The sequence below is a fragment of the Rhinolophus hipposideros genome (assembly GCF_964194185.1).
Source record: "Rhinolophus hipposideros genome assembly, chromosome: 26".
Lineage (NCBI taxonomy): Eukaryota > Metazoa > Chordata > Mammalia > Chiroptera > Rhinolophidae > Rhinolophus > Rhinolophus hipposideros.
Window position 1 is genome coordinate 21904001 of NC_138072.1, and position 14098 is coordinate 21918098.

At 43.2% G+C, this 14098-nt stretch overlaps 1 protein-coding gene across 2 annotated transcripts in view; it reads right to left on the reverse strand.

Moving 5' to 3' along the window:
• EDARADD (EDAR associated via death domain) overlaps positions 1-14098 on the reverse strand; it is a gene marked incomplete at its 5' end in the record, with an annotated part of 53105 nt that overhangs the window by 7141 nt on the left and 31866 nt on the right. For both annotated transcript variants that reach the window (XM_081039239.1, XM_081039238.1), the window contains one exon: positions 8259-8304. In XM_081039239.1, the coding sequence (XP_080895365.1) occupies positions 8259-8304 (46 nt within the window). The remainder of the gene's footprint in view (positions 1-8258; positions 8305-14098) is intronic.

Sequence of the window (14098 nt, forward strand, 5' to 3'; positions counted from 1 at the left end):
TAAACTACGGAGGAATTGATCTGAGGAGGAAGGCCCAGATTTCTCAGAGGTTTTTTTATCATCACAATAAGTGTCACTTATCAAGTGCATAATCGATAACCAGCCCTGCACATGCATGACCCTGAATCACCCCGTTCTGGATCTGTGTCACATGGGCTCATCAAGTCCCAGTACCCCAACGTCCTAGACTGACTTCTCATGGCATTGACATGCACAGACTTCAGATTCCTTCTCTATAAAATGGATGATGATAATTCCTGTATCTCATGAGTTAAATCAGATAACTCATTTTTGTCAAGTGTCATGTAAATGTCATTTGAAGATGTTAGGTTTTACGTGTATTTTTTTTAAGGAGACTGGGAAGAAGAGAGTCCCCATCTGGCCTTTGCTGACATGTCCCAGCTCACCCCCTTCTCTATTACTCTTCACTACTCACATTTGTTCCTACAACACTGAGCTCAGCTCTGCCTCAGGACCTTTGCACCAGCTAGTTCTTCTCCCTGGAGACCTTCTTCTTCAGAGCTCCACATGGCTGGCTCCTTTGCATTATTTAGGTCCCTTAGCTAAAGCAGCAGCCTCTCCCTTCCAGGAAAATTCCCATTACCCTTGTCTATTTTCCTCAATGCCCTTACCACCATGTGTACTTACTTACGTGTTTGTGTTTATTGTCTGTCACTCCCAACTAGTGTATAAGCAGCAAGAGGAAAAGGACTTTGATGTCTCATGTCACCACTTTGTTCCAGGCACACAGTAGACACTCAAGAATATATGTTGAGTTAATCAAATGAATGAAGCGTATGACACAGAGAAACCTACGGGCAACCTGGGAAGAGCTATCGAAAAACTTCTTAGTGCTGAACATATATACAAAGCAGACAAAAGACGACCGGTTGCTATGGAGAAGGAATACACTGTATACCCCCGAGACCAACACCAGGACCTTCAGAGGCACCCAACTGTCAACACCTATTCACACTGTGCAGGTGTGCAGCTTTGACAGGTTACCGAGCTTGCTAAGGCCACGTCTCACTCTCTGAGCAGAGATGTCAACACCTATTCCATATGGTGGTTGACAGGATTAGATGAGGTCATCCACGAAAGCCTCATGCTGGCAAGCAGTAAGCAACAAACCAAGAATTAGAAGCTGCGGTGAGGAACTGTAACCAAATGCCTTTTTTAAAGCAGTGGTTCTCCAGATGGATTCCCCCACGCCCGAGATTGACAAAATCCTAATGTCTGGTCCCATCCACCAGGACCCTTATTTAATTGGCCTGGGGGTCAGGGGGCTGGCGGGACATGGGGATTTTTAAAAGCTCCCCTGAGAATTCTAATGTGCTGCCAGGGTTGAAAAACATCGCCTTAGAGATGTCTACAGACTAAGGTCTTAGAGGGCCTGCCAAAACGAGGTTCTGGAACTACAGCTCTTTTACAGAGACCGTGTCTGTAGGACTGATAATACTGCCCACACTCACAAGCTCATGAATGGGTTTTCCTACGGGCCGTTTCTGCCCCGCCCCCCAGCCCCTCTCTCGTACACCTCTAATGTTATACTTGACAGGAGAATTCAGGAACCAAGAACGTTCTTCTGACAGGTATGTCGAAGTCATTACAACAACTGTAAGAAACAGTTCACATCCAAAGGTGCGGTGCCTAATGCTTAAGTTCGGAGCTGGCAGATTGTAAACAACCAGTCAATTAACAGTTAATTGTGACCTGGAATGAGATTCACAAAGGTCCTGAGTAGCTGAGCTTTGAAATGGCTCCAGTGAGGATGTTGGCAGTGAATCAGAGATTGATTTAAGGGATTTCCCTGCAGGGGAGGTGCCGTTTTATCCTGCACACTGGGTTTTTGCAGAGCTATTATCACACAGTGTTTTCCTCCAATGGGCTCAAACCACTGTTAGCTGTCAGGTCATTTACAATAATGTTCCCCAGGACAAGCAGGGTTTGAGTTAGTTCAAACAATTAAATAGTAAACATTTTTTACTGGCAACTTTGCAAGTAGCAAAATGTTGTGGTCCTGAAATAAAATAACTCTATTGCAGGTATCTATAAATTATCAGGTCTGCAGGCTACCAGATACCAACCAGTGTCACAGTAGAAGCAAATACTTCTGCAGTTACACTTATTAAGGGTGTATATTCATGTTTCTTTCTATGTGGTTGGAAATCAATAAATTGAAAATGCCAGTTTATGGCTTGAATAAACCATTGGGGTGCACACACACCACATTATCCATCAGAGCTAGTTAAATGCCAGGAGCTGAAAAATGATGAATAATTATGTTTATCTACTAAGAAACTGACCCATCGGCTTTTGGTGGGTGTTTGATGTCAATCAATGGGAAAAACAATACGATTTCATTTTCTGTCCCTAAAACACCCTGTCAGGAGACGTCGAGGCAGCACTGGGCAGTCTGACAAATTGGATGGCTCGAGGCTGGTAAATCAAGCTGGGTCTCAATCTTGTCATCAAACAAAATTGGTGTATAGAAGGCACATTAGAAAAAAAAAGACTTGGCTAGACTCACTCAGATAAAAAGAGAGAAGACACTAAGAAACAAAATCAGAAATGAAAAAGGGGAAGTTATCACGGACACCACAGAAATACAAGGGATCATCCAAGAATACTATGAAGGACTACATGCCACCAAATTCAATAACCTAGAAGAAATGGACAAGTTCTTAGAAACATATAGCCTTCCAAGGCTGAACCATGAAGAACTGGAAAATCTAAACAGACCGATCACCAGTAACGAAATTGAATCAGTCATCCAAAACCTTCCCAAAAGCCAAAGTCCAGGACCAGATGGCTTCACTAGTGAATTCTACCAAACCTTCAAAGAGGATCTAATACCAATCCTGGTCAAACTCTTCCAAAAAATTGAAGAAGAGACAGTACTCTCTAACTCATTTTATGAGGCCAACATTACCCTGATACCAAAACCTGGTAAAGACAACACAAAAAAAGAAAACTACAGACCAACATCTCTGATGAATACAGATGCAAAAATCCTAAACGAAATTCTAGCAAATCGAATACAACAATGCATTAAAAAGATTATTCATCACGACCAAGTGGGGTTCATCCCCGGGGTACAAGGATGGTTCAACATCTGCAAATCCATCAATGTGATATATCACAGAAACAAAATAAAGGACGAAAATCATATGATTATATCAATTGATGCAGAAAAAGCATTTGACAAGATACAACATCCATTTATGATTAAAACACTTAATAAAATAGGTATAGAAAGAAAATACCTTAACATAATAAAGGCCATATATGACAAGCCCTCAGCTAATCTCATAATTAATGGTGAAAAACTGAAGCCCTTTGCTCTACGTTCAGGAACACGACAGGACTGTCCCCTATCACCTCTGCTTTTCAACATAGTGTTGGACGTCCTTGCCAGAGCCATCAGGCAAGAGAAAGAAATAAAAGGCATTCAAATTGGGAATGAAGAAGTTAAATTGTCACTCTTTGCAGATGACATAATGCTATATATAGAAAACTCTAAGGACTCCACCAAAAAGCTATCAGAAACTATCAACGAATACAGTAAAGTTGCTGGCTACCAAATCAACGTACAAAAGTCCATTGCATTCCTATATACTAACAATGAAATCTCAGAAAAAGAAATAAAAAAAATTCCTCTTGCAATTGCAGCAAAAAGAATAAAATACCTAGGAATAAACTTAACCAAGGATGTGAAAGACCTATATGCTGAAAACTATAAGACATTTTTAAAAGAAATTGAAGAAGACACAAGAAATGGAAAGACATTCCATGTTCATGGATTGGAAGAATCAATATAGTTAAAATGGCCATATTACCCAAAGCAATATACAGATTTAATGCAATCCCCATCAAAATCCCAATGGCATTTTTTAAAGAAATAGAACAAAAAATCATCAGATTTGTTTGGAACCACAAAAGACCCCGAATAACCAAAGCAATGTTAGGAAAAAAAGAACAATACTGGAGGTATCACACTCCCTGATTTTTGCTTGTACTACAGGGCTACAATAATCAAAACAGCATGGTATTGGCAGAAAAACAGACACATAGACCAATGGAATAGAATTGAGAACCCAGAAATAAAACCACATAAATATGGACACATAATTTTTGACAAAGAAGCTAAAAACATACAATGGAGGAAAGACAGCCTCTTCAATAAATGGTGCTGGGAGAATTGGATAGCCACGTGCAAAAGAATGAAATTGGACTGCTATCTGTCACCATGTACCAAAATTAATTCAAAATGGATCAAAGACTTAAGCATAAGACCTGACACAATAAACTGCATAGAAGAAAACATAGGTACTAAACTTATGGACCTTGGGTTCAAAGAGCATTTTATGAATTTGACTCCAAAGGCAAGGGAAGTAAAAGCTAAAACAAACAAATGGGACTATGTGAAACTTAAAAGCTTCTGCACAGCAAAAGAAACTATCGACAAAATGAAGAGGCAACCAACTGAATGGGAGAAAATTTTCGCAAACAGTGCCTCCGGTAAGGAGCTAATATCCAAAATATACAAGGAACTCATGAAACTCAATAACAAATAAACAAACAACCCAATTGAAAAATGGGCAGAGGACCTGAAGAGACATTTCTCCAAAGAGGACATACAAATGGCAAACAGACATGTGAAAAAATGCTCAACATCTCTAATCATCAGAGAAATGCAAATAAAAACCACAATGAGATATCACCTCACCCCAGTCAGAATGGCTATCATCAACAAGACAAATAGTAACAAGTGTTGGAGAGGCTGTGGAGAAAAAGGAACCCTCATACACTGTTGGTGGGAATGCAGACTGGTGCAGCCGCTATGGAAGGCGGTATGGAGGTTCCTCAAAAAATTATGAATAGAATTACCATATGACCCAGCAATCCCTCTCCTGGGTATCTACCCAAAAAATCTGAAAACATTTATACATAAAGACATGTGTGCTCCAATGTTCATTGCAGCTTTGTTTATGGTGGCCAAGACATGGAAACAACCAAAATGTCCTTCGATAGATAAATGGATAAAGAAGTTGTGGTATATATACACAATGGAATACTATTTTGTGGTAAGAAAAGATGATATAGGAACGTTTGTGACAATATGGATGGATCTTGAGAGTATAATGCTAAGCAAAATAAGTCAGACAGAAAAAGCAGAGAACCCTATGATTTCACTGATATGTGGTATATAAACCAAAAACAACAAAAGAACAAGACAAACAGATGAGAAACAAAAACTCATAGACACAGACAGTAATTTAGTGGTTACCAGAGGGTAAGGGGGTGGGGGGAGGGAGATGAGGGTAAGGGGGATCAAATATATGGTGATGGAAGGAGAACTGACTCTGGATGGTGAACACACAATGGGATTTATAGATGATGTAATACAGAATTGTACACCTGAAATCTATGTAATTTCACTAACAATTGTCACCCCAATAAATTTTAAAAGAAGACACTTTTCTGTTAGAAAGGACCCAGGTTAAAATTCAGCACAGAATTTTATGTGAATTTGAATTGCGAAACTATGTGACACAAAGATACTAACAAATTGTCACTTTACAGACCCAACTTGAAAAAAATGAAATTCCTATTTTACATTCATTTCTATGGGGAAACTAGGTTTAGATTAGGCAAGTGCTGAATTATGCAAGGTTGTCCGAAAGTCATCCTTGAAAAACTGGCACATTTCTCACTCCTGCCTAACCCTCCTTCCACTGCCCTTCATCCTGCTTATCTTAATCAGTTATAAACTAGATCACAGCTAACTCATGTTTTCAAATGACAAGAATTAAATGAAAGCCAGGCTCTGAGTTAAGTCTGAGGGCCTGATCCAGGGAAAGTAGCAAGTGTTTGTGAGAGGTCATCCAGCGGCTCAGAGACTGACTTTGCCAGGTGGGGTGGACTTCAGCTTGTTCCAGCTGAGGACTCCCTCTGAGGTGGCTGGAGCCTGACCTTCAGCCATGGAGGACACTCAAGCACTCAGTGGGTGCTCACAGGAAGTGCACCGGCCAGGCCAGGACAGGCAGCCTGGGAGGCAGCTGGGAGTGGTCTCCAGGTCACGTGGGGGCCAGAGTCCCACTTAGGACCTGGGTAACCAATCCCTGGCCACGTGACCCAGTGCTGCATCCTTCATGTCCACCTGGTGAAGAAAATGATTGGACCCAAACACAGAGTTGTCATGAACACTTTTTTTTCTAAGACTTTTGCAAGGTGCTTAGAGGAAGGCCTGGTACATGGTGAATGCTAAATTAGTGTTTGTAAGTAAAACAATAAAACAAATCTTAAGTTGCTACTCTCATTCAAAGACGAAATATACCATCTGCTTTGGCCATTCATCCAAGAGCAAAGCCTTCAAGTCAATGTCTCTCATTTACTTGTGTATGAAAAACTAAAACACAGACCCAAACAAACACCGTCCACTTCTGTGTGCAAAGCATAGTGCTAGGTGGGAAAGGTGACTTCCCAGCTCACAGTCTGCTCTCAACCATGTTACCTGCTATCACTGTGAAAAGTTCATTCTCTTTGAAACGTTTCCATTTTATTTTGACGAATGTAAGATTTTTTAGAGATAACCTCAAATTGGGTTAAAGTTAATCTATTAATTAATAATGGCCTTAACTCATAAGAGTCCTTGAAGGGTTTACAGATATTCCTAAACAATTTTTTTATACATTTTCATGTTAGCTGAAATTTCACATTTGTGTGTGGTTGTTAGTTCTTAAAAAGTTTCAATATGGATTTTTAAAATCAGACTAGAAACACATGCTTGTCAGAGAAAATCTGAACATTTGGATGAGCATATGGAAAAAAACTCATGCTGTCACCACCCAGGCCAGTCACGGGCTTTTAGGGACTTCCTTAGTTATTTCATCATTCATTGTATGTGTTCGCCTACATCTGATCATGTGTTATATATACCTCTCTAGATACAGATTAAAGTTGGTTTTTTTTGCGGGGGAGGAGATTTTTTTGATACCCACTCATGTTAGAAATTTTAAAACTGTAGGTGAGTGGAGAGAAGATAAAAATTCCCTCTTCTGGCATACAAAGATGCTTTCCCCTCCTCCAGTAAAACAGCTAAGTGCTTCTAATTTCAGTCTGTGTTTGCGGAGGAGGGTAATTATTAGCCAGGGGCCCCAGTCTCTGCTGGGGGCAGGCGTGGCTCAAGAAAGGCAGTTCCAATAGGATGTCCTGATGAGACCCTGTACATTGGGGCTGTCCCATGCAACTTCTGGGAAGGCTACCCTGGAGGTTCATCTGGCCCAATTTCTCCCTTCATTTTTCTAATCTGGACTGGAACTAGAATTCCAATTTCTGTCTCCACAGCTGTACTTTTTGCAACAAGGCCTCCACAGAGAGCCTGGCACACATTGGGTCTTTAATAAATAAAGGTCTGTTCGATGAAAAAAATCACCTAGAATCTCATCACCAGAACTAACATCATGTTTCTAAGAAAACAACCCTGGGCACAGTTTGGGATAGATGACAGATTGTTCCAAAGATCTCCCAAACCCCCTTAAAAAAGAAAGAAACAAAGTCCTGACCACTCAGGTCATTCAATATGTGTTTTTAAAGATGTACAAAGTGTTGGTGAGGGTTTTTTTTTCTCGCTATTAGTTTGGCAGCTTATTTTAATGCTCACTCCATATTTTTCCCTAAGACTAATAAGAAATCTAAACATTGCCAAAGTTCCTGTCTTACAATTAAAAAGGGGGGGGGGGAACAAACTTTAATGTTTCTTTGGTTCAACACACAAAAATCAGAAAAGGGGTGGGGAATGGTAAGTGGCTTAATGTCAAGAGGGAGCCCCCCCTTCTATGGGCACATAAGTGCTGGAGGTACAGAGAGGGAGGGAGGCAGTGGACCACTGGGCTGGCCCCGCCCCCTGACTTGCTCTGCCTGTGTCCCATTGCTCTCTCCCACCTGGCTAAGTTCTCTGCCAACGCCTGAGGGGTTGGGCGGGGAGGGTCGGTCTGACCAGTTCTGCCCCATCCTAAACCTGCCCACTTGAGAACCCTGCTGAGCCCCTCACAAACAAAGGAGGGTTAACTCAGAAAATACTCTTGTGAAATCTTGTAAGGTTTCCTTGCAGTTTACCGTGGCATGTGATTGGAAAGTCTGTAACACAGATTTTTAAAGTTAATGATAAACATATTCTCAATTATCTTTTATATAGCCACGCTAGCTATCACTGACTCTAAGGAAGCCAGACATCTTTAGAGTCAATCATTTACCTGAAAGGGGATCTCCAGTACTGTCTGCAAAGCCATTTTCTTCTCCCTAGAAACCAAAAAGCAACCATCGTTAAAATCATATCCTTGTGTGAATGGAGATATTACCAACTTTCCAAGTTACTTAAATTTCCATCAAAACCTGGTGGCTTAGGTGGCTCTTAAGAATGGTATTTTAATGGGTAGTGATCTTTGCGTCTGTCTCTAGAATGTAAGCTGCTGGAGGGCAGGGGCCTTGTCTATTTGCTCTTTGGGCTGGGTCCTCAGTGCCCAGAACCGTGCCTGGTACACAGATGACACTCAACAAATGTTTATTAAATGAATTACTTTCTCTATTTTTTTTAAGGTACCAATACACTCAACAATGTGCTATTGTTTTATTTTTATTTCTCCTTATGGATTATTTTCCTTATTTTATTCCCCACTTACTTCTTGGTGGGCTTGCTGTTTATCAGTCCCAAGTATAATTCTTTCCTTTATCTCTTATACGTTTTAAGCATACAAGTATGTTACAAAGCAGCAAAGATTAACTGTTAAAGATCTCTTGAGAGGTAATCGTGTCTCTGCCCATTTGATTGGGGTTCTATTTTCACAACCAAGGCCATGCTACAGGATGTGGCACATAGAGAGATATACTCTGATCTTGGTGGGAGTGTGTGTGTTTACACTGGAGTCAGCAGAGACCAGCCCAGTCTGTACTTGTTTATATAAACCCCATCTTTGTACAATGAAAATCTGTCTCAGCAGTTAATATTATCCCTCCATCCACAGTATTACAGAAGACGCACCACAGTTAAGTCAAAAGCCCAGGGTTTTCCTCCAGCTGTCTCATAACTTCAGGCACGCTGTGTATGAAGGCTGATCTCCATTCCTCGTTTGTACATGGAGGTGCCTGAGAGATGAGCTTGTCTCTAAGTGTTCTCAGATCTGAGGGTCTCACCTTTAAAGATGTGCTAACTTCCAGGTGTCAAACATTTACAACAGTCTTGCTTCTTAATCTTCTATGAAGCCTTTCTCCTCACCCCAAGCTCATAAATTCCCACGTCTCAGCAGTGTATAGACATCTGTCTAATTACAACTCTAATTTTTTTTCCACACATGGAGACTTCCTATGTCTCACCAGCTGGATTTTCTCCCTAACTAATCTAATTATTTCTTGCTTCTGTTTGAGTCTCGTTTCTTGCCACTGTCTTTCCTGGAACAAAAAGCAACCTACTCCCCATACATATATACAGTTTGTAAAAGTGATAGGAAGCCTCTGAAAGAACAAAAGCATTCCACTTCTACGAAGCAAAATCCAGAGGCTCCACAGCATTGGGGACACACTTCACTACTGAGCAGGTCGTGTAGAGACCTGCCTTTTCCCACCGGCACGGCTCCAGCAGGAGCGGGCAGGTAAGCACCGCTTTCAATAGTCACAGTTCTGCTCCCTGAACTGGTAATAAAACAGGACCTCCCAGTGGTGTGAAGACACACAAATGTTAAGCTTGACCGGTCTTGGTACGATTGAGGTCCCTGCTAAAACGTGAACTTTAGGTAAAGACTACATTACAGGGCATATTTGACTTGATTTCTCACAATCTGGAGAAAAGTTGTACCAAAGTGAAAGTCAGGCCAGAATCATCCCTGTCATGCAGGGTGTCATGCAGGGTGTCATGCAGGGTCTCAGCTCCCACTCCCCACATAGGAACGCAGGATATGGTGAGGCCAAAAAGGAACACCCATGGAGCCATAGATAGGGGAGTCATCCCACTATATTCTCGCTGGCGGCTGGGGTGGAGACACAGGGAGCAGGAACCACACGATCCTCAATCCGCCATCCACTTCTCTGCCAACCCACCTCACTTACTAACAGCAGTCCACGCTTGCCAGCCACCGTCTTCTTGCTAGCCCCCATTTGCTGCTAGCTAGCCACAGCAGTTATATTAGTGGCCAATGGCTCACTGGTTACAGCTGACGGCCAACTAGCCACAGCTGATGGCCATCTGATCACAGTTGATGGCCATTTACTACCCGAGCCAGCACCTTTCCATGTGAGGCCGAGAGCCTGGAAACTGCACTCCTAGCTCTGTTCCCATAATCCCCACAATGTAGACAAGGGACACTACTCAGAATGACTCATGAAGGTCTGTGGAGACAGAACGTAGGGTCATATCTACCATCTCTGTTCTTGCTCTGATTGTTATGCTACTTTTTAGGTTACTTTTCTAAGAGTGAAATCAGAAAAGATTAATTCGGGGCGGGGGGGGGGGTGGTTCTTAGTGTCTTACTGAAACCACATCCATGCCTTTATTCAACGCCTCTTTATTGGGCAGTTAGTAAGTACCAGCTCCCATGTGGGAACCTGCAGTCAGAGATAAAAGGCCCTGAACCCTGACCTCAAGATGCTGGGGAAATAGAGATGCACAAACAGCTAAGGTCGGCTAGCTAGTCAGAGAGGAGAGGTTCTTCTGACAAAAACAACAACAAACAAACAGGAGGCTTCTTTAAATCAGAGACATTTGAGATAAGCCCTGCTGAGGATTTGGAGTGGGGACTTAGGAAGAAAAGGCATTTAGCCAGAGACCCACCAGGAGCCAGCAAGGAAAACCGGGGGTTTTGTGGGGTACTGTCTTCTTCAAGGAAGGCAATGAGAGGGGTAACAGAGAGTGATGAGATGGCAGAAGGGAACTGAGGCCGGATTGAGACCTGAAAGCCTGTCTGAGGAGCTGGGTTCCGTATCGTAGACAAGGGGCATCATTAAAGGGCTCTCCAGAAGCAGGGCATCCTCAGAGCTCGAGGATCAAAGCAGGAAACATGGCCTGGCTGCAAGGCGTGGGGGTCCCTGGGTGGGCAGGGACCGCGTGGAGGCTGGGTGACTAGTGTGCGGTGGGGAAAGCAGGACTGACTCATAGGCAGGGACTGATGAGATCCCAAAACACTCTTCTGGGAGAGGAAGGGATAAAGCTGGAACCACTGCCAAGGTACAGCCATCAGGGGTATAAGGGAAAGGAGGTGAAGTGGAGAGCAGGTTCTGAAGAGGTGACAGATAAGATGAGACGTCTATGGGGGTTGAAAACATGGAACTGGCATTGGGAGAGGCCAAGGCACGAGACGGAAATAAGGATTTTGAAGTGATTATGGAAGAAGCGATGGGTGGTGGAGAGCCAAATGTGAGGTCAAAACCTTAAGGACATCCGGACACCTGCATTTCGGCGGCAGGGCAGGGAATGAGACAGGAAAGTAGAGAGGAAGGGAGAACAGCAAGAGGCAACACTGGCAAAAGTTGTGGAAAAACCAGGGATTCTGAGGGCCACATGGAGACAAGATTTGGTGAGGAAATGAGTGGTGATTTCTGACAGCTGTTTTAGCAGAGCGGTAGAAGCCAGCTTTGGCTTCCACCCAGTGGGGTGCAGACAGATGGCCATGTCTGCTGGATTCACCCCTCCCCCAACCCTGCTATCTGCTTAGTTTTCTCGACTCTTTGAGACCTCAGACACCACTTCCTCTGGGAAGCCGTCTGTGTCATGTGCCCTGGGTGTTCCCACGGCATTCTGCATATGCCACCCCACAGGGCTCTGATTTCACTGAGTGTAGAGGTTGGAAGTGTCTCTTTTGCACTAGACTCTAGACTACCAGGCAAAGGGTCTTGTCCACGCTGGAACGTGGTGATTCGCACATCTGAGACGCATAGCACCTCACATGTGCAGAAGGCAGGGTGAGTGGGAGGGGGGAGGAAAGAAGAAAAATACAACACCCAGGAGGGACTGCAGTTCTCCGTGACACCCTCCTTACTCCTCCTTCCTTCTGACCCTGCTTTTGGCCTCAGCTTCTTGGTCACCAGTGCGTGGCCTCCAACCCCACTGACGTGGTCAAGCATCTAAGTGATATGTTTAAGAACACCCTAGATTTGTCTGCCAGCTGTGGGCCCCTTGACAATCCTTAGCTCTGCATGAACTCCACTCTTCCAGCCTAGCTCTAAACTGCCAAGTATTGTGGGGGAAAAGAAGGACACACCTCATACATCTATGAGCTCAGGTATCTGATCTCAGCTGGGCCCCAGCTGCACCTGGTTTTGTGGAAGAGAATAGTTTCTGGGCATGGTTGGGTCTGTATGCCAAAAAAGAAAGGTCTAGATAAGAAAAAAGAAAAAAAAGAAAACAGCCCAAATGTCATTAACAGATGAATGGATTGACAAAATGTGGAATACTATTCAGCCTTAAAAAGGAAGGAAAGTGTGACACGCTACAACACAGATGAACCTTGAAGATATCATGCTACGTGAAGTAAGCCAGTCACAAAGGACAATTATTACATGACTCCATTTATGTGAGGTACCTAGAGGAGTCGAACTGGAAGAGACAGAAAGTGAAATAGTGATTACCCAGGGTGGGGGAGGGGCAATAGGTGTTAGTGTTTAGTGGGTTAGAGTTTCAGTTTGCGAAGATGAAAAGAGTTCTGGAGATGGATGGTGGTGAGAGCTGCACAACAATGTGAATGCACTTAATGCCACAGAACTGTCATTTAAAAATGGTCAAGGTGAAAAATACATTATGTGTACTTTACCACAGTAAGTTTTTTTATCTCCTTAGGAGATTTGAGGGTACTGCAAAGTTGAACACCAGCATTTTATATATTCAAATAGGCTAAAGACAACCCCCATTTTGTAAAATTTCTCATTGCAAACACAGGGGAGATACCTGATACTTGGGGAAATGTGTTAACTGCTGCCAAGAATTCTTTGAGCAGAAGGAAGTTCGGCTAGGTGACACTAACTGCACTCTGGTGATAACCTGGTAGTCAGGTCCCATTTCTGCTCAGGGAGCTGACAGCACAGCGTCCTGAAGAACAGCCACCTCTGAAGACTCCCCACCAGGCTCTGAGACCCCAGGGCCAAGGAAACACCTGGGGACAGCTCTCCTCTCGGAGGTGAACATGCAGTCCACGTGGGGATGGCCGGAAGGGCTGAGATGCTGACGGATCAGCAGGGAAGGTAGAAACCGATACTGAGCGTCCAGTGTTCTGTGAAACATGCTCTCCTGGACTGTCTAGGTCCATCCTTAAGTTTCTATGCCTACCTGATAAATACAGGGTTCCGTCTTTATTATTTTGCAGACTAAGGGGTGGATGGCTGAGTGGGAAAGCACGCATCATGTTGGTTAATCTGATTATAGCCCAAGTCTGGTTGGAAACCACCGTGAAGACCAAAACCAAGTTAGCCCAGCTCATCTGGTGGCAGCAACTGAAACTACAGGCAAAGAGCCTGAGAAGAAATGCCTCCCCTACAGTCGAGGAACAAGGTCAAAGTACTGAACTCGGTTCTCCAGGAGAACCAGTGCTCAAAGCTTGGTCTCTCGACTTAGAGAAAATATTTTAGCAAATGGCTTTGAAAATAGGGCTTTAAATGCTTAGGTGTGCAACAGTAGCGGGGCTCAGATAGCTACCGTAGTGTGGATGTTCCAAACTCTGTCCCATCGCACGGCCAGGGACACTCAAGCACCTTTCAGCGGTAGGATTTCCCAAGACAGACCCGACATCCGCGTAACTCTCCTGAATGCGCTGATCGATTATCACTTATAAATTTAGGGCTAGACTATGTGTCTGTGTCGGGTTTTTCCAAAGCAATGTATACTCAGTCCTTTTTCTGCAAATTAATGACTATTATTGTAATATTTGTTTATACTTATCTTTACTTATTATTGAAGTATAACATACATATAGAAAACCGGGCATACCTATTTATTTGAAAGTATATTCCAGAAATTGGCTTTTAGAAATGTATTTAATTTAGGATACATTTACCAAGCACCTACTCAGTGTAAGTAACCATTCCGGGCCTGGACTATGGGACAAAGCTGACAGAG